General features: G+C 36.0%; 1 protein-coding gene across 1 annotated transcript; it reads right to left on the reverse strand.

Annotated features, from left to right (window-relative positions):
• Positions 1-224: 224 nt before the first annotated feature.
• Positions 225-11,970, reverse strand: TMEM42 (transmembrane protein 42). The gene is made up of 3 exons (XM_083378618.1): positions 11,767-11,970; positions 2,181-2,327; positions 225-925 (listed from the first exon to the last, which is right to left on the reverse strand). Exons 1-3 carry the CDS (start codon positions 11,923-11,925, stop codon positions 779-781), a joined length of 453 nt encoding a protein of 150 aa, XP_083234744.1. The 5' UTR covers positions 11,926-11,970; the 3' UTR covers positions 225-778.
• Positions 11,971-22,501: the final 10,531 nt, after the last annotated feature.

Raw genomic sequence — 22,501 nt, forward strand, 5'->3', positions numbered from 1 at the left:
AAAAAGATAAAAAATAGATGAATTAAGGTTTCAAAGGAAACAACATTTCTTTTTATGTTGAAAATCATCTTCTGATTTTTTTTTTAAGTGTATCTTCACATTATAAAATGGGAACAAATTTTAAATTCTTACAATTGACTTTGCATATTGTTCTAATTGAATATGTAGCTTTGAATAAAAGCAGCCCATTTTTCTGTTAGGAATTTTTCTGTTAAGTACTTTATTTACAGTTGGTTGATTATATTAAACCGGTGGCATTCACAAAGCATGTCTAATCATACTGATGTCATCACTTTTATATTTATTGATTCAAATTATTTAACAATGTGTATTTGATATTTATTTTGGTAATACGCATTATCATGGATACAATACTGCCAACTCCATCAGCATACAACGTACAGTAGACATATTTTGTAATGTGAAAAGAAGTCAATTTGGATTTATTTCTTACTCTCTCGTCAGTTTAATGCAGAAAAGGGGAAAACCTATTGCACTTAATACCATATCTTTCTTAAGAATTGTGAAAGTTCCTTTATTCCAGTTGGTCATGGTAAACTATGATAATTATTCACCAAATTTCCTCAAGTCTCACAAATATGATGGCTGTCCTTTTTTCCAAAATTCTGTTTATGGTCAGTGTGACTAAAGTATTTTGAGTATCCAGCACAACAATATCTGCTATAAGTACATCATGGCAATTCGGTATTTCCACCAAACCTGGAGTCCTATTTTGTTTATTCCTTTCCTGTGTTATGAATTAAAAGCCTGTTGCATTCTATTTCTTTTTCTCCTTTAGACATATTTGTTGTTCTAGTAGAGATGGTGAGGTGTGAAGTAACAGAAGTCCAAGAAGGGAAATGAATATTCCGATCCACCATAACAAGTCATCTATTTCTCCAAACAACCACCTTCCTAAAAAGGCCTGTAAGAAAAAGTGAAGAATAAACAATAGTAAAATTGTACTCTGCTCAGTGCGTAAATTCCTCAGCTGCCATAAGCTGAAAATGCATAGATTATTTTTAAGACATATGCAGAAGCAATAGTATTTTGAACATATTACAAAAGTTTCTTTTTGTGCAACATTCAAAGGCTATACAATAATTTAGGATTTAAATATACTGTTTGGAAAGTAGCTAGGGACTAACAGAAGAAATCACCCAATATTACACATGCTTGCTAAAGCCTCCCGGTTTCTGTGTTTAGAGAAGGGCTTTTCAACCTTTTCACCCATTGTACCACTTTTAGGATATGGCAACATCCGAGTACCACCAGTCGCCTAGCAAGGTGTCAAAAACTTGATGACCAAAAAAAAGAGGAAAAAAGTGATGAAGTACAGGTAGTCCTCGACTTACAACAGTTCACTTAGTGACTGTTTGAAGTTACAATGGCACTGAAAAAAGTGTCCCCCAAGCCACAGCCGAGCAAGATGCCTGCCTGCCTGCCTGGCAGAGCTCTTCCTCCTGTCCGAGGTTTTCATTGTTGCGAGCATTTCAGTTGAGGATTGGCAGTGGGGATGGGGTGGGGTGGGGTGTGTTTGGTTTTTATTCCCCCTCCCTCGGCTGGGTGGTTGTAGCAGGTTTTGGTCACTTCACATGACCCTGGGGCACTGTGACCATCATAAATATGAATCAGTTGCCAAGCATCTGAATGCAAATCACAAGACCCTAAAGATGCTGCAACATTCCAGCTGATTGGTGCTTCTTCTGGGCTCAGAAGCACCAGGATCAGCGCCGAGCTCCAGCTGGAGCCTGGCGCTGATCCTGAGGCTTCCGCTGAGCCCTGACAGTCCTGCAGCTCCAGCCATCTCTCGCTCAGACTTGTGCAGTGCTGCCACCGGTTCAGCTCATTCCCCTCCCCAGCTACCACTTTTCTAGGATGGTCGCGTACCACCTGCCAGGTGCCAATGTACCACAGGTGGTACCCATACCACTGGTTGAAAAGCCCTGGTTTAGAGAACCGAGTTAGGATGTTAAATGTTCCAGTTTCAGAAAGTTCTGACATCAAAATGGATTTTCCAAGTCTGGACTGTTTAGCTTTGCCTTACTTGCAGACCATTCAGAACACTCACAAGTGGTAACAGCAATACAAGGATACTATGATATTCTGCCTTAAAAGGGGGGGGCGTGCTGTTCCACCTTTTGGGGCTTTTATCAATCATATGGTCTCACTATACTCACTGAAAAGATGAGGTTGGATGCTGTTGATGTCATAGTTACTGTAGCTGAGGAGGAGGAATATCTTAAAGCTTTAGCAAAGAAAGTCCACATTATGGCATTGCACACAAATACTATAGCACCACAAACTACTCGAAGTATCATGGATACCTGCAGAACAATTGGGGACAAAAACTGTGATCTTTTCTATATATCTTACAAACATTCCATTCAAAGCAGGAAACAGCAGATATGCAACCTAGGTAGAACTCAGCTCTGAATATTACATTATTTAATACATTTTTTTTAAAAGAGAGAAGGATGTTGTTGCAATGGGCAATCTTATGAAAGGCAGATTTACTTTGCAAATGGCATATCAATGCTTCATTCATCATCTTGTACAGGTAATCCTTTAACCTTTCTTTCCTCTGTTGTTATGTGAATCACAGATAATTAACAACGTGGTGGTTAAATCAATCAGGCTTCCCCATTGTCTTGGCAAAAGGTGTTCACATGACACTGCAAATGTCAAAAATGAGTCAGTTATCGAGGATCTGAAATTTGATCATCGACCATGGGAATGCTGTAAGAGCTGTAAGTGTGAAAAACAGTCATTTAATCACATTTTTTCAGTGCTGTTGTAACTTTGAACAATCACTAAATGAATTATTCTAAGTCAAGGATTACTTGTTAGTTCTGAAGGTTAAAATAATCACTTTAAATTGTGCAAAATTGTGCCAAAATTCCTCATTGAAATAGGAAATAATATCTCACTTGCCATATTTTGATAATTATCTTTGTAAGCATAGCACTAATGCTAGAGCTATTCAAACAGAAATACACTTTCAGACTACATCAAATTTACTAAGGTCATGTTAACAAATTGAGGAAAGCTAATTTAAGTGTACAAATTCATGAGCCAGCTGCAGAGACAATTAACAATTAAGCATCAGATGGTGAGTATAGAAATTAACCAAATTAATCTGACTAAACTCACTACAAAGAAAAATCATGTATTACCATATTTCTGACAACAGCACACAGTGTGACAAAATGCATAAAATGCACATGCAAGAATGCAGTGTGTTCTCACACAACTGCTGGACCCTCCAAAATGTTTGTATTACTCATAGTTCATTTTTGTAATTATTTGACATTTCTTTTTATAATACATAGCACTACACGATTAGACTGTATTTTTATAAAAATAAATGAGCATATACAGAATTATTTCTCTTTTGTTTTAGAACATTTCCTGACAAAGCTTTGGAGGACTCAAATCATCTGTTATCAGGAGATTAGAAAATAATTTGTTTTCCGCAGAGCCAGTTTAGCATTTCTTAACTAACTGGTTTTCCCCAACTTAATATTTCTTAGATGTTTGTAGAAACTATTCTTTAAACAAATTGGTTTATAAATTCTATTATCTAATCAAATACCAACTACATTTAGCAAATGTTTTCCCTATTACCATGCTGTTTCCTAATTTTGTATTACATACAGACACCTAGGTAATAGAAGTGAGGTAAAGTGTTATAAGAAAGGGACGCGGTGGCTCAGTGGGTTAGAACGCTGAGCTTGTCGATCAGAAGGTCGGCAGTTTGGCGAATCGAATCCCAAGTGCTGCATAGCAGAGTGAGCGCCTATTACTCATCCCAGCTTCTGCCAACCTAGCAGTTCAAAAGCATGTAAAAATGGCGTCTAGTCATGCCGGCCACATGACCATGGAGAGGTCCTCGGACAAACACTGGCTCTTTGGCTTTGAATCGGAGATGAGCACTGGCCCCTACAGTTGGAAATGACTAGCACGCATGTGTGGGGTAACCCTAACCTTTACTTTACTAAAGTGTTATAAATTTATTCATTCAGGGTTTCATGCAATTATTTGTCATCAGAACTGAATTTTTAATATACTGTAAAACCTTGGGGAAAAAAATTGTTCAGAAAATTTATCCTTATTTCTAGGTTGCTTCTTTCCTTCCATCCATTGCTTCTTGTCATGCCTTCAGGTGCTTTGGAGAATAGCTTGACTCCCTCTTCTTTGTGGAAGCCTGAGATGTCTTCATTAAACTAGACATACCCAATTCCAGCAACTGTTCTTTTATGTTTTAGTTTCCAGTCCCCTAATTATCTTTGTTGCTCTTCTCTGTACTCTTTTTAGAGTCTCAATATCAAGAAAGAAGTTTATAAATTGAGGGCATTTGCTGATGATATGTTTATACAGTATTCTTGCAAGACCCCCAAAATAAGATGCAATATTTGATGAGGAAATTAAATGAGTTTGGCTCGTTAGTGGGTTTTAAAATAAACAAACAGAAAACAACAATGTTGATTAAGATTATGTCCTTTCAGGATTGCGGTATATTGATTAAAAAGACTGGTTTTAAAGTCGAGAAAAGGGATGAAATATTTAGGGCTTATGTTGACAAACACAAATACAAAACTGTTTCAAAATAATTATGTGCCTCTCTGGAATGATATTAAAAAGGATTTACAAAGACGGGACAAATTACATTTATCACTACTAGATAGAATTTCTGTAATTAAGATGAATGTTTTACCAAATATGCACTTTCTGTTTCAGACATTACCAATACTTGCAACAGATATTTAAACAATGGTAGAGGGATATTTCCTAGTTTATATGGCAAGGGAAGAAACCAAGAATTAGATATGTGTTACTGCAAGATACTATGGAAAGAGTGGGTTTGGGTTTACCAGATTTGAAATCTTATTTTGATGCTTGTTGTTTGGTTTGGCTAAGAGTGGATGAACCTCCAGAACAAGAGGCTACTTGATTTAGAAGGTCATGAATTAAAATTTGGATAGCACGGTTATTTATGGTATGATAAAAGTAAATGTTGATTTCAACAATCATTTTGTTAGATGTGCCATACTAAGAGTTTGGAATGAATACAAGACAAGGTTCTTTACAAAGTTGGGTGCCCCCCCAAGCTTTTTTTAGAAAAGAAATGGTGGTGAAGCTTGACTGGTGGACTTATGGTAAAATAATATCTTTTAATTTTGGTGACCTCATCCTCAAGTCTAAGGAAGAATTAGAATCAGAAGGTCATGTCTGCCATTGGTTTACATACTTACAATTGAAAGAAAGATTTAAATTAGATAAAGAGAGTTATGTGTTTCATTTGTTAAAAATGGAAATTTTACTATGTGGTAGTAATGAACATTTATTGGTGAGGTTTACAAAATGTTATTGAAATTGAATTTGGAAAGTGAACATGTAAAACAATGTATGATTCAGTGGGTATAATGTGATGCTTGAACAATGGGAGAATACATGGATGAAAGGTTTAAAATTCACACTAAATTATGATTTAAAAGAAAATTTTTATAAGATGATATATCATTGGTATTTCACACCAGTTAAGTTATCTAGAATGTATAAAGGTATCTCAGATGAATGTTGGAAATGTAAATGTAAAGAAGGGACTTTTTATCACTTAGGGTGGACATGTGATAAAGCAAAGAAATATTGGAGTAGGATTTATATTCTAATACAGAAAATTCTTAAAGTGAATATAAAGATAAAACCAGAAACTTATTCTGGGCCTGTTAGGTATATGGTATTAGCCTACAATGTTGGGTTGAAAATATATTAACCATGATGTTATGTCTTTAAGATGTTAATTGGCCAATGGGTGTGTAAGTGTTCTCATGGCCATAAGAGGGAGCTAGTAACGTAGCTTCTTTCTCTCTCTGAATTCACTGCTCTCTACTATTACTGTTTTTGCTCTGTTACTGTGATAAACCTGAACTGTGTATTGACCTCTGGACCGGTAAGAAGACTTTGTATTTTGGATTACTCCTTGGACTATTGCTATTGTGTATGACCTTGATTGTTTATTTTTGACTGTGCATTTTTGTTTTTACACCACCTCAAAAGTAAATTCCTTAACAGTAAAAGTAAATTCCTCAAAAGTAAAAGTAAATTCCTTAACAGGGCCTAATGGAAAAAGACTTGGGGAAAAAAATGGAATTCTGATTTTGGTCTAAAGCAGCAAGCTAAAAAGTAAAAGAATGTGGGTTCAAGTCCTACCTTAGCCATGAAAGTAGGCTGGATGACTTTGGGTGAGTCATTTTCTCTTAGCCATAGGAAAAAGGCACATTTTTTGCTTTCCCATCTGTTATTGCTTAATCTGCTATATTGTTGTCTAATCTTTGTTGTTGCCTCCAAGACAAATTTGCATTTCAGCTTCTATCAATAATCCCATCATCTGCCTTACGCAGGAACATTTCCACATTGTTGATTCCATGAGTGAGGAAACAAAAACCCTAAAGGTGTGTGACTTTTTTGCTTTTGACCTGTGTTTTACTTTTTTTTTAAAAAAATCCTAAATGGGTCATGAAAGCACATTTACTGGGTTTCATTTTTGTTCCTTAATATGGCAATTGAGAAGAGTGAAAGGGAGGAGGGAAAATGATTCCCCAGCTAAGAGAAATATAATTTTGAATAAGCTCAGTAAGAAAAACTTAGATATAACAATTCTACAAGAATCACATATTAAGATTCAAGATCAGAATTTATTAAACTACCCTAAGTTAGGAATCAAATTTGTATCGCTTTCACAGCAGAAGAAAAGAGAAATATGTTATGATATATGTTAAAGAAAGAATCCCAGCAAGACAAATCTATTGAGATGAGGAAGGTAGAATATTGATTATTGAAATTTCCTTGAATAAAAAAAAGGTCGCCCTGGTAGGAATTTACGCCCCCAATGAAAAACAAAGACAATTTTATAAGAAACTGCATAAGGTTATTGCTGATATGGAATATGAGAACATTTGTATAATTGCGATTTTAATGCAATTATAGGCAGAGAATTAGATTATAAGAGTGAGGAAGTAAGGAAGCGAACCAGGAGAAAATTCCCCGGTACTTTTTTTAAAATGGTGGAAGAAATAAATATTCAAGATAGTTGGAGGGAGAGAAATTTGAATAAAAAGCAATTTACATACTATTCAGGGTGGCGTCAATCGTGGTCCAGAATCAATATGGTCTGGACAACAAAGGAATTAAATTCAGATATTGATGACATAATAATAGACATTAACACTTGGGCAGACCATAATCCCATTGTAATTAAATGGAAAGAACAGAAGATAACAACAAGGAGGTGGATTCTAAAAAAGGCAATCCTAAACCAAACAGAATTTAAGCATAAGATGGAGGAACAAATGCAGACATTCTTCCAGCCAAATAAGAAAGAGGAGACTAGCACTCAAAATTTATGGGATACGGCCAAGGCAGTTATGAGAGGGACTGCAATTGCGTACATGGCCAATGAATATAAAAAGAAAAGGCAATATCAAAAAAGTTTAGAGGAAGAACACAAAAAATTAGAATTAGAACTACAAAAAAACCCCACAACGTAGAGATCTAAAACAGCAGCAGATTTAAATAAGCATAAATTGAATATTATAGAAAAGGGAGAAATAGCACAAAAAACAAAAAGCATTAGACAAAAAATTTTTGAACAGGCAAATAAACCCGGGAGATGGCTGGCCTATAGATTGAAAAAACAAAAAGATAATAGATGGATTAGTAAATTATGTAATCAAGCAGGGGAGATAGTATATCAAAATGAAGGGAAAAATGGATGACATATGAATTCTATAAAAATCTTTATAAAGAGGAGGAAATGATTACTGAGGAAAGAATATCACAATATCTTATGAAAGCAGACTTACCGAAGGTTTCAGAAAAATTTCAAAATATATTAAATAAAGATATAATAGTCCAGGAAATTATGGAAGCCATTAAAAAACAAAAAAGTAATAAAACATTTGGCCCTGATGGATTACCATCCGAAATATATAAAAACCTCCAAGAACTTTTGGTTCCAACCCTATTGGATTTATTTAATGAGGTATTAAACACAGCAAAAACTCCAAACTCATGGAAAGAAGCAATCATCTCACTAATCCCTAAAGAAAACTCTGATTTGACCTGCATTAAAAATTATAGGCCCATTTCTTTACTGAACACGGATTACAAGATTTTCATGACTATAATGGCATGACTATAATGGCAAAAAAATCTCACCAACCTGCTGGAAATGCAGAAGGCTTCCAGGGACTTACTATCATATGTGGTGGGAATGTTCAAAAGCGCAAAATTTCTGGCAGCGGATAAAAAATTGGTTGGAAGAAATATTACTACAAAAAATGATTTAAAACCAGAAACCTTCTTATTAGGGATTATTAACGATAAACTCAGCAAAGCATCTTTCTAGTTATTAGTGCATATTTTAACTGCAGCAAGACTGGCATATGCCCAAAAATGGAAAAGAAAAGAAACACCCACTGAAGAAGAAATAATAGATAAAATTTTATCCTGCGCTGAAATGGACAGGTTAACCCTAGAGATCAAAAATAAGACTGAAATGGAGTATTATGAAATTTGGCAACATTTGTACAATTGGTTAGAGATAAAGAGGATCTATGACTATTATTTGATTGGTTGATAATGTAAGGATTTCTTATCAGCACGTATATCAGGACACAACTGAAAGATGTGTAAATATAACATTGATGACTGAAAGACAGTTTACTAAAAAATTTACAGATGTTATATGTACAGTTTGTTATACTCTGTCCTGTCATAGAATGTATTTTAAGTTTTTGTTATTTCTTTCTGTAACATAAGGTAATACTAATAATAGTGTTGTAGCTAGGGAATTTGAATCATGTCCACTTTTTTTTTAAATGTACATTTAATAAAATTTGCTATATATATATAAAAGAATAGTTTATCTACAATAAACTTTTTGTATTGCAGATAAAATAGTTCATCTGCAATACAAATATTGTCATGTTCCCACCTAGCTTTACTTATTTTGAGTGATTATTAAAAAATGGGAAAGTATTAAACATCTTTATAGTTCAAGTAAAGGATAGTTCAAGTCCTGCCTTAGAATACAGGTGAATGCAAATAATCCTATTACAGTATGATTGGCAACAGGGCTAAGGCCCAGGACAGGAGATTTACCAGATTCTAGGCTTGTGAACAGCTCAAATTAATTATAGCATTGATCATTTTAAAAGTATTTTACAGCTAATCAGTGTCCTTCTGATCATGGGAAGCTACTTTGAACCTCAATCAAAAGAGTCTTTCCACAAGACAGAAGATTTGCACACCTCATATTTGGAAGGAAGAACCTGCTTTCCTGCTGATGAACATAACAGAAAACTACAGAAATAGATATGAAAAATGTCCAATTATGGAACCTGAATGGACACTCAGTAACAGACTTGGCTCTACTGGGTATAGATGTACAGTGAGTGTTAATGGAACCAAGGATCCCCCACAATAATCCTAACAACTGCCTTTTGATTCAATATACTTCAATAAGAGAAACTGCAGTCACTTCATGAAGAGTTTCCAAGCTACTGAAAATTAAACATTTCTTTTTAATAAATTTACAGACATTTTAAAATTCTGTTTTCCCTTTGTCAGTATGGGGTACATTAATGAGAAAAAAATGAATTTCAACAACTGTAGAATCAGGCTGCAGCATAAAAAAATTGACAAGTGAAGGGAGTATGAATACTTTCTGAATGCACTGTATGTAGTCCTCGACTTTAACAGTTCATTTAGTGACTGTTCGAAGTTATAACTGGAAAAGTGATTTATGTCTGTTTTTCACACAACTATTACAGCATCGTGATGATCAAAATTCAGATGGTTGGCATATTTATGATAGTTGCAGTGTCCTGGGGTCATGTGATCACCTTTTGCAATCTTCTGACAAGCAAAATCAATGGGGAAGGTTGATTCATTTAACAATCATGTTACTAACTTAATAACTGCAGTGATTCACTTAACAATTATGGGGAAAAATCATAAAATGGGTGAAAATTCACTTAACAACTGTCTCCCTTAGTAACAGATTTTTTGGTTCAATTGTAGTAAGTTGAAGACTACATGTATATTCAATTTGATTTGCCACCTTTGGAGAGCCTTTGCTTCCCAAATTAATAAAAATATTTCAATCTAGCCATCACAAACAAAAATATTATTTCAATCCTAAACTTTCAATCTAAATATCACAACAAAAATATTATTTAATAGACTATCTTCAGAACTGGATACTGATAAAGTTAAGAGGATTTTTTTAATTTTCAAGATTATTTTAATTTGGAGCTGTCTGGATCCTATAATATGACACAAAAGATTCCTGGGGCATTGTAAACATTAATTACTCATCCCTGCTTACAGCATCACTGACTGACTCTTGGCTAGTCCCTGTAGTTTTTTTAGCAAGATTTTTCCTAATTATAATTATTTTTGATGGTGTTTTATAATAAAATTATAAGCATATTATTTTCCTGCAATGGCTAATTCTGCTTATTCTTCTGAAGCCAGTAATTGTGTATTTGCTAGTTACAGCAAGCAAGAATGTTAGTTAGTGACATCTTTAAATCAAACTAATTGAGATTTTATCTCAAATCATTCAAGTTGAATGTGAAGGGATTTTTGAATGTGGGGTCCTTGGTACTTTCTGTTGCATCATCAGGGCATCATCACTAGCATTGTTAATGTTACTTATTTGGGTAATAAAATGTAAAGGAAAATAAATAAAGATTATTCTTTTATAAATTGTATAAAATGTAACACCAATGAATTATATCAAATGTAACACTAAGATGTGACGCTATTTTCTGCTCAGGCAGAGGACTTAAATAGTAATCAACAAAGTTTTTTTAAAAATATCTTTTAGAAGATCTTTTAGAAATGTAAATGACTTCAAAGAGTAACTTAAGTTTCTTGGGGGGGGACATGTATCAAGAAAAGAAAGTATAAATGCCTGGTTTGAAACTTGCTCAGGGCGCTCTTTGAACCCAATCCAATTTGGGAAAGGTCTAAAAGGCCACGTTTGCAAACGCTTTCTTTCTTTATTATTTTCAATTTCTTTTCAATAAATCTTTGTTTTTGTTAACCAGACTTGTCTTCAAGTTGCGAGTATCAAATTTTGGGTTTTAAAATCTCAAAAATGTCTGCAAAAAAAAAAGCAATCAAGCTCAGAAAACTCCAAGGATCCCTCATTTCCACCGTGAGTTACAAATATTCTCCTTTATTTTTGAATGAGGATTTACATGAACAAGAGCCACTTCAAATTGAATCCTCAGACAGGGACATTCATTGGTTAATCTTGAAATAGGCGTTCTTCTAATTTCCCCTCTTGCAAAATAATTTGAAGTGAGGGGAAAATCTGCTGACCGACCTTGCTTCAGATCTCTTAGAACAGAGGTAGGCAACCTTGGCTCTTTTATGACTCGTGGACTTCAACTCCCAGAATTCCTGAGCCAGCCATGCTGAAGGACAAGGGAGAGTTTCCAAGCTCAGTCATGCTGGCTCAGGAATTCTGGGAGTTGAAGTCCATGAGTCATAAAAGAGCCAAGGTTGCCTACCCCTGTCTTAGAATATGCTACATTTATTAGAGACCCGAGTTTCTCTGATGCGTGCCTGCATCTCTTCCTCGTTAGGCCATTCAGCCTTCCACATTGTTGTCGGGCTAAAGGGTTCGCAGGCCCGCGGTAGCAAAGAATCAAGGCGCTAATCCCTTCCGCAACAGAGGCGGCCTCTTACCCAGAAACAGGCTTCTCCGGTGGTCTCTTCTTCCCCGAGGGCGGCTTGGCAAGCAGCCCGCAAGTAATCAGCGCCCAAAGACAGCTTGGCTGAGGAAGCAGCCAGCGCCCCCAGCAGGCCAGCGCCTATGGCGCATGTAGCCCCCAACGCCAGCGGCATAGGCCCAACGCTCTGTTTTCGGGAGTCTTTCGAAAAGACGGCGCTCGCGCGTTCGACTGAGGAATTATTATGTGACAATGTGACTCCGCCTTGCTGTAGCTATTCTCCAAAGGAGGTGGTTTACTAGAGCCTTACTATACTTTTCTATGGTTATCGCATTGTAAGACTGCCTCAGATGTCTGCAGGGCTATTTTATTTTAAATGTCAGAAATCTTATAAAACCAAAGGTGATCTTGACGTTGTGCTGAAACAGTGCTCTCTAGAAGACACGCTGTGGGTTGGAATAAAGAGGGGAGATACATCTCTGTTCCTGCAGAGAAAAGTTGGGTTCGAATGCACAAACAACACTGCATCAAGAATAATGAATGCATGCATTTAAGGAAGCCCTCCCTATACAAACATAAAAGCCAGAAAAGTCTTTCTTCTTGAGGATTGTTTTAAGTTTCTTATAATATTTAGCATCTTATTACACTGCTTCATTAGTATCAGTCTGAAGACAAAATGATAGTGGCTTAATTGATTATATGGGAAATAATTTTAAAATCATTACACTGGAAATCATAGAAAGTAAATTTTTTTCTCAAATGTTACAAATCTGGAGGGAAGCTGCATCAAGTATGAAAAAGAGCGATGCTCCATCATGACATCTTCAAAGTATCACAAAACTCAGAAAACCTTTGATTTTATGGAACATCATATGCACACATGCAGAAGATCCTTGAAGATGTACAAAGTAATTTGTAGAGTGCAGCAACTCTGCTGGTACTCCTCTTCAAAGTTTCATCTGACATGGTTTGCTGAAGTCTTGAGTCATTATCGTCTTTCCCTCACTGCTGAGTTGACATGCCATCCACAAACTTAGAAAAAAAATTATCCCAAGATGAAATTGGATGTCTCCAGTAGTTGCCAAATAGATTGGCTGAAAAAGCTTAATGTTATATACCTTGAGAATGCTCTTGGATATTTTCAGAATACTGGTACAGCTAAGGATGACTTAGGGTTATCTTGCGTATGTTGGAGACAAGATGAAAGCAAAATTATGAGGACAAAGAAAAAGGCAATTATAACTTTTCTTCATCACAAAAAAGGAATGTCCAAAGACTCAGGGTGCATCAATGCAGGGTTTCATCTGCTCTTAGTTAGGCCTGAAAATGGATTAGAAATTTAACACAGATGTTGAAGAACTGACGTAAATGATTGTCCAGGCTTACTTAATAAATGCTTAGTTAACTATTAAAATGATTGATTCTGGACACTGTTTAAAGACTGGTTCACCTATACTACATCAGAGTAATCCAAAAGGAGATTACTAATCTGTATCTAAATTTACTCTATTGAAAATAAAAGCAAAGTATTTTTGTCTAAATAGGATTATAGGTGCTTATCATCCTAAACTAATAAAAGTATTCTGAACTAGAGAAACTAATTTATCTGTAGCAAATGGGCTATGGACAAGACATATTTTATAAACTCTTAAATGTAAACTTTTGCAACAATTCTCTTGAATGTTTTGAGTACCAATCAGTTTGAAGGGAGGCCAGAATCCATGTGGAAACTTCCTTGCGTATGTATCACTTTTGTATTCCATCTTTTATATTAAGAAAGGTAACATGTTATTTTTTTAAAGAAAGTGCAAAGGAAGAATATCCATCTTTGTAGAAAAAAGAGAGTATAACTAGGGGAAGTATTGGAAATCAGTGTTTTGTAAATGGTGATACTGCTCAGATACTCCACATTTTGTAGCCATTGCACAAGAGTGTACTTATCCCTATCATAATTTCAACATTCTAAATTTGCTAGGCAGTCAAAGGATTAGGAATCCTTGAGTCCAAGATAATGTAATGCTGACATTTTAAAAATAACTTCATTAACTTGAGCCTAATGAGCCATGCATTTCTTGACCTTTTCAATTTCACATTTCATCTGGATATTGACATTTGTTGTTAGTCATCATTTCAAATTCTTCCTGTTTCTTAAATCACATTATTCCTTAAATAATGGGGAATTAATTCTGCTCCATTATCTAGTTCAGCACATAGTAAAACTGATTTATATGTAAGTTTTCAATATCTGTAACTCATATTTCTTCCTTTTTTGTATCAAACCTGAAATTTGGTTTATTTATCACTCAGATAAATGATACCTTAATATAATTTATTGCATATTCTCAAATGATTACTGATTTAATTATTTTAATTTGGACTTAAGAATTTAATTTTTTAGTCAATTATAACCAGATTTTATAAATGCTTTTTTATTGAAATGTAGCAATTTTATGAATCAATTAATGCATTTTACTTGATAATACAGTTTGATGAATTTTCATTAAGAATTAAGTATGTCAAAGAGACTGAATATTCTTTAGCACTATGCATTGTTATGAAAGGCACATGTAGAATAGTTTTATAAAATAATAATATACTTTTTGAAAATTGAATATTGGAATATTCCAGAGGATTCTAGAGAATATTCTGGGGGAAAAGGAGTTAACCTGTTAATTGGTTAAACACACATCAACCTTCGTAAAAATAAAGAATTTTACCAACTACACTTGTGTGAAAATGTGAATAATTTATTTTGTTTCTGCTATGCAAAAAAATTAAATATTCCAGGCATTATCCATATTTTTTTTACTACAGATGTGTATTCTAGAGAGCTATTATATTCAGCATAAAAAAGGGAAATCAGTGCTGTGGTTACTTGCTGATTTTAATTTTATTTATTTTATTTGTTTGCTGCCTAACTCATCTCAAGGTGACTTGGGCTGCTTACAAACATTAAACCTGATACATATTAAATGATAAAACAATAAACAACAATAATGATGATTTACAATTGGAAGATTGGGGGAAGGGTGTATGAACTTATGGGGAGAGGTGGGATCTTCTCTTAATCCAAAAGCCCCCTCAAAGTGATGTATGCCTGCTTGGGCCACAGGCCAATTGGCAGAGCCAGGTCTTCATGGCCGTACAGAAGGTCAGGAGATTGAGTGTGGATCTCACATCAGGAGGGATACAATATTCCAAAAGGTAGGCAAAAAGGCTCTTCTCCCAGTCAAAATTCCTTATCTGACAACATACCCTTTCATTGCCCAAATCCCACTGGTGTGAAACAGCCTGGATCCATGCCATGAAGGGCTTTAAAGGTGAATTGGAAATCTACAGGAAAGAGATGCAATCAACTTGAAGTAGGGTTAATATTTCTGCAATAATAATTAAAAATCCCTCCCAACCTTAAATTGGGGTGAACATTTTACTATTATCTCATTACTTTGCTCTTTTAGCTTACTTACCATGCAGCCCCTTCCTGGATTACTGCCTTGTCGTGGCGAAGGGGCTTGCGTAATTCAATGAAGCTATGAGCTATGCCGTGCAGGGCCACCCAAGACGGAAAGGTCATAGCAGAGAGTTCTGACAAAATGTGATCCACTGGAGAAGGAAATGGCAACCCACTCCAGTATCTTTGCCATGAAAACCCTATGGACAGTACCAAAAGGCAAAACGATATGACGCTGGAAGATGAGCCCCTCAGGTCGGAAGGCGTCCAATATGCTACTGGGAAAGAGCAGAGGGCTAGTACTAGTAGCGCCAGAAAGAATGAAGCGACTGGGCCAAAGCCAAAAGGACGCTCAGCTGTGGATATGTCTGGTGGTGAAAGGAAAGTCTGATGCTGTAAAGATTTTTTCTCCATAGGAACCTGGAATGTAAGATCCATGAATCAAGGAAAGCTGGACGTGGTCAAACAAGAGATGACAAGACTAAACATTGACATCTTAGGTATCAGCGAACTAAAATGGACAGGAATGGGTGAATTTAATTCAGATGACCATCAGGTATACTACTGCGGGCAAGAATCCCTCAGAAGAAATGGAGTAGCCTTCATAGTCAATAAAAAAATAGGAAAAGCAATACTTGGATACAATCCTCAAAATGACAGAATGATCTCAGTTCAAATCCAAGGCAAACCATTCAATATCACAGTAGTCCAAGTCTATGCCCCAACCACCGGTGCTGAAGAGGATGAAATTGACTGGTTCTATGAAGCCCTACAGCACCTTATAGAACTAACACCCAAAAATGATGTCCTTATCATCATGGGGGATTGGAATGCTAAAGTAGGAAGCCAAAAGATAACTGGAATAACAGGCAAGTTTGGCCTTGGAGTACAAAATGAAGCAGGGCACAGGCTGATAGAATTTTGTCAAGAGAATACGATGGTCATAGCAAACACTCTTTTCCAACAACCCAAGAGACGGCTTTACACATGGACATCACCAGACGGTCAACACAGAAATCAGATTGACTATATGCTCTGCAGCCAAAGATGGAGAAGCTCTATACAGTCAGTAAAAACAAGACCAGGAGCTGACTGTGGCTCAGACCATGAGCTTCTCCTTGCAAAGTTTAGGCTTAAACTGAAGAAAGTAGGGAAAAGCACTAGGCCATTCAGGTATGAATTAAATCATATCCCTGTTGAATATACAGTAGAGGTGACAAATAGATTTAAGGAATTAGATCTGATAGACAGAGTGCCTGAAGAACTATGGACAGAGGTTCGCAACATTGTACAACAGGTAGCAACTAAAACCATCCCAAAGAAAAAGAAATGCAAGAAAGCAAAATGGCTGTCTGAGGAAGCTTTGCAAATAGCTGAGGAAAGGAGGGAAGTGAAAGGCAAGGGAGAAAAAGAAAGATATGCCCAATTAAATGCAGAATTCCAAAGAATAGCTAGAAGAGATAAGAATGCCTTCTTAAATGAACAATGCAAAGAAATAGAAGAAAACAATAGAATAGTGAGGACCAGAGATCTTTTCAAGAAAATTGGAGAGATGAAAGGAACGTTTCATGCAAAAATGGGCATGATAAAGGACCAAAATGGCAGGGACCTAACAGAGGCAGAAGAGATTAAGAAGAGGTGGCAAAATTACACAGAAGAACTATACAAGAATGAGCTTAACGTCCCTGATAATCACAATGAGGTGGTCACTGACCTCGAGCCAGACATCCTAGAATGTGAAGTGAAGTGGGCCTTAGAAAAGCTGAGCAACAACAAAGCTAGTGGAGGTGACAGTATTCCAGCTGAGCTATTCAAAATCTTAAAAGACGATGCAATAAAAGTGCTACACTCAATTTGCCAGCAAATTTGGAAAACTCAACAGTGGCCACAGGATTGGAAAAGATCAGTTTACATTCCAATTCCAAAGAAAGGCAGTGCCAAAGAATGTTCAAATTATCGCACCATTGCACTCATTTCTCATGCTAGTAAAGTTATGCTTAAAATTCTACAAGCTAGACTCCAGCAGTATGTGGATCGAGAACTACCAGAAGTACAGGCAGGATTTCGAAGAGGCAGAGGAACTAGAGATCAAATTGGTAACATACGCTGGATCATGGAGAAAGCTAGAGAGTTCCAGAAAAACATCTACTTCTGCTTCATTGACTATGCTAAAGCCTTTGATTGTATAGATCATAACAAACTCTGGCAAGTCCTTAAAGAGATGGGCATACCAGACCATCTTATTTGTCTCTTGAGAAATCTATATGCGGGCCAAGAAGCAACAGTGAGAACTGGACACGGAACCACTGATTGGTTCAAAATTGGGAAAGGAGTCTGGCAAGGCTGTATACTGTCGCCTTGCCTATTTAACCTATATGCAGAGCACATCATGAGAAAAGCAGGGGTAGATGAATCAAAAGTTGGAATTAAGATTGCCGGAAGAAACATCAACAACCTAAGATATGCAGATGATACCATTCTAATGGCAGAAAGTGAAGAAAAACTAAAGAGCCTCTTGTTGCGGGTGAAGAAGGAGAGTGCAAAACTTGGGTTGAAACTAAACATTAAGAAAACCAAGATCATGGCATCCGGCCCTCTCAATTCCTGGCAAATAGATGGGGAAGAAATGGAGGTAGTGACAGATTTTATTTTCCTGGGCTCCAAGATCACTGCAGATGGGGACTGTAGCCAAGAAATTAAAAGACGCTTGCTCCTTGGGAGGAAAGCCATGGCAAATCTAGACAGCACACTAAAAAGCAGAGACATCACCCTGTCAACAAAAGTGCGTGTAGTCAAGGCTATGGTCTTCCCAGTTGCAATGTATGGCAGTGAAAGCTGGACCATAAGAAAGGCTGAGCGCCAAAGAATTGAAGACTTTGAACTATGGTGCTGGAGAAGACTCCTGCAAGTTCCTTGGACTGCAAGGCGATCAAACCGGTCAGTCCTAGAGGAGATCAACCCTGACTGCTCTTTAGAAGGCCAGATCCTGAAGCTAAAACTCAAATACTTTGGCCACCTAATGAGAAGGAAGGACTCACTGGAGAAGAGCCTAATGCTGGGAAAGATTGAGGGCAATAGAAGAAGGGGACGACAGAGAATGAGGTGGCTGGATGGAGTCACTGAAGCAGTAGGCATGAGCTTAGATGGACTCCAGAAGATGGTAGAGGACAGGGAGGTCTGGAGGAACATTGTCCATGGGGTCGCGATGGGTCGGACACGACTTCGCAACTAACAACAGCAACACCATGCAGAACAGAACCCCTGTCCAAAACTGGACTTCTGACCATAAAAGATTTCCCAATTCAAATGTAAATGCTGCTGAATGGGTTGGGCCTTTGCACATGTGCGCATACAAGTACCCACCTTCAATCACATTCCCAAAAGGCAACCCTACTGAAGTCTGCTCGTTTTGATGATTTCTTTAACCTTTGGAGACTGCTGAATGGAGCCATTTTTCTTTGGAAGGAAGACAGTGCTCTTCCTTTTCATGCAAATGCTTGCTAGGTGTAGATAGATTTTTTTTTTTAGGGAAATGTGCTCAGAATAGTCCTCCCAATAAGATTTGCTTCTCTCGACTCATTTCAGAAGAAGAATGGTTGTGGGAGGAATTGCAGAAGGAGAACTGAGTTAGGCTGATGTCAGTAATAGGAACTGGCCATCTGTAGGTTACAACAAAGGGCTCTGGAGGCTGCATGTGATCTATGGACTCCCCGTGACTCATGTGAATCACAAGAAAAAAGTGTCCATAGAAAAGGAACTAATGGATTTATAACAAGATAAATTAGATTAAAACAGAAATATTTTGAGAAAAATAATTACAATAACCCACATGAAGCCAGTGTGATGAAGTGATTAGAGACACCAAACTAGAAACTGGGAAGTGTTAAGTTTTATTATCCCTGCCTTAGGATCCAGCTGGATGACTTCAGGCCAGTAACTTTTTCTCAGGCAAAGGCACAATGGCAAACCATTTCCAAAAAGCTTGCAAAGAAAATGCACTGAGTCAGACTTGATTCAAAAGCACACATACAGTAAATACACCCACCCTCCCCCTGCTGTTGAATCTATCAACTGAGAAAAGAAAACAAGAAAGAATTATTATTTTGGTTTAAAAGGAAAAGATTGATGAAATAGAGAAAAATTGAAAAGACTTATTCACCCTATGCTATACAGTATCTGAGTATATATATATTCAGCCCAGGTTCGAATCTCAGAAGGGTATGACTGACTGATGAAGACTAAAGAGTCAGAAATGCATCTTAGTCTCCCTTAATTCTTTGTTAGTAATTTACACAAATATATGAACTGTCCGGTGTGACTACAGCCTGTTCGATAGCCTTTGAGATAAGGCTGAAAACAGGAAATAAAGATTTGCCCCATGTTTGGGGCCTAGCAAGGTAATCTAAATAGTTAACATTTGACTCATATCTCCCCTTGCAGAAAACTAACAGAGAGCGAGAGAGAACCTGTGGCTCAAGAGGTAAAAAACAAAAACAAAAAAACTGCCTAATATGCAATCAGCCCAGGTTCGAATCTCAGAAGGGTATGACTGACTGATGAAGACTAAAGAGTCAGAAATGCATCTTAGTCCCCCTTAATTCTTTGTTAGTAATTTACACACACACACACACACACACACACGTGTGTGTGTGTGTGTGTGATATGTTAACTATTAGATTACCTTGCTAGGCCGCAAACATGGGGCAAATCTTTATTTCCTGTTTTCAGCCTTATCTCAAAGGCCATCGAACAGGCTGTAGTCACACTGTAAATTACTAACAAAGTAAATTACTAACAAAGAATTAAGGGAGGCTGAGATGCATTTCTGACTCATTAGTCTTCATCAGTCAGTCATACCCTTCTACCCATCAGTCAGTCATACCCAGGTTCGAATCTCAGAAGGGTATGACTGACTGATGAAGACTAATGAGTCAGAAATGCATCTCAGCCTCCCTTAATTCTTTGTTAGTAATTTACACAAAAATGATAGATAGATAGATAGATAGATAGATAGATAGATAGATAGATAGATATAGATATAGATATATAGATATAGATAGATATAGATAGATATAGATATAGATATAGATATAGATATATAGATAGATATATAGATAGATATATAGATATAGATATAGATATAGATATATATAGATATATATTTAGAGAAGCTGAATTGGAACTAACAACAACAACAACAACAAACAGTGTTGCCATGAGAGATAGCAAACTCATTTTCATTTTTCATTTTCCTTTGCTTTATTGATGGAAAGCCTATTTTATGTCTTTTGAATTTGCTACTATATGTTTTTTGTTGTACATGATCTGGTCATTGAACACAATAAAGTTAGTTAATTTAAGATATGTTGGCAGATTTGACTAGAATTATATATTTCTTTTCATAATCTGCTTTTTCTATTGCTCTGATTGCCTACTTTGGCCTGATATGGATACTATGTTAATAAGCCTTCAGTAATAATAATAAAAAGGCTATACATTAGGGCATGTGGTGCTGTCCCAGAAGCAGGTGCCATTTTGCAGTGGTTACAATTTGGCAGAGCAGCTGCTTCCTGAACGAAATCTGTGGAAAACGTAAGCTGAACTAATGCAGGAGGAGGATGTGGGCCAGGCAAAGTGGGAAACCTAGCCAAGACCTGCAGGGACCCAGCAGGGTAGGAAGCAGAGTACAGGTTACCTCAGACTGGTGGTGTGACTCTGGGAAGCCTGGGGCAAGCCATATGTGAGCTCTGCTTAACAACTCTATTGGGGACAGCAGAAATTGAGGTCATGTGGGCACCTCACTTAATTACTGTCACAATTCAGTTTTTTTCAGTTTTATTCAGTTTTGCTGATACACACACACACACACACATATAAAACTTTAACATTTTGTTCTTTTATTACTTCAGTGTTAATTTTCTATCAACTTTAGCTTATAAAAACATTATTTCTACAAGATTATCACCCATTTTCCAGAAGTGATGCTGGGAATACATTAGTCATATAGTCTATTTAACATAAATATCATTTGAAAAAATGTGTATCTATATTCTATTGACTTTATCTATGAATACATAGTTTATATGTTTCTGAACAAAACTTCAATAATTCAAACTGACTAAAAAGCATAATTGTTATCCTGTTGCCCGGAAAACAGTAATCCTGGAAATCTCCAACTAAAGTACTAAGCCTATGAGTTGTTTTTGAGGTTGCAAGTAGCAAGCCCCAAAAAATCAAATACATACATTTGTAACATATTTCATTGTAATCAATTATTGATTTCCATGAACTTTTAACATCTGTGATTGAAAGCAAGAAAGAGGCCACTTTAAAAAAAACGCCATTTTGCTTCAAACTCTTACTTTTAAAATCTTAAAATATAAAACTACTTTCCTTTTAAATTTTGCTTAATTTTAACATGAATTATTATAATTATGCATATATATACATTTTCTTTGCTGAATAATACCCACAATAGTCAATAGTATTTTTGGTAGTATATTCATGTTCATCGTAGCAATTCTTTCTAACATCAACAGTTGCAGATTCTTCCATTTTTCTAAATCAAGCTTTATTTAACAATTTAACATAGTTATCTTTTTTTATTGTTGAACATCTTGCTGTCAAATATATTCCCATGTATTTGACCTTTTTGACTATTTGCAATTCTATTTTTTCTGATAATTGCTTTTTATTTATCTGTAAGATTTTTAACTATGACTTTAGTTTTTTCTTATCTTTAATCCTGCTACCTCTCCAAATTATTTTATCTTTTCCAACAGTTTATGAATCGTCTCTAAAAGTTTCTCTAGAATGAATACCAAATCATCTGCAAATGCTTTCATTTTGTAGGTTTCACCTTTTATTTTCAATCCTTTAATTTCTGGATCTTGCCTAATGTTTCTATTTAAAACTTCCAAAGTTAAGATAAATAGCAATGGGGATAATGGACATCCTTGTCTTGTGCTTTTTCGTATATCAAAATTCTCTGTATAATCCCCATTTACAATCACTTTTGCTGTTTGTTTTTGATATATTGTCTGAATCGTATTTATAAAATTTTGACCAAAGTCTATTGTTTTTAGTTGTTGAATCATAAATTGCCAAGAAACAATATCAAATGCCTTTTGGGCATCTAAAAATACTAATGCCAGTTGTTTCCCTGGATGGAGTTCATAATATTTCAATATATCTAGTATTATTCTCAAATTGTTTTTTATTTTCTCTTTGGCAAAAATCTGTTTTGATCTGGGTGTATAAATTCAGCCAAAAATCTTTTCACCCTCTCAGCTATTATTGA

The sequence above is a fragment of the Vipera ursinii genome (assembly GCF_947247035.1).
Source record: "Vipera ursinii genome assembly, chromosome: Z".
Lineage (NCBI taxonomy): Eukaryota > Metazoa > Chordata > Lepidosauria > Squamata > Viperidae > Vipera > Vipera ursinii.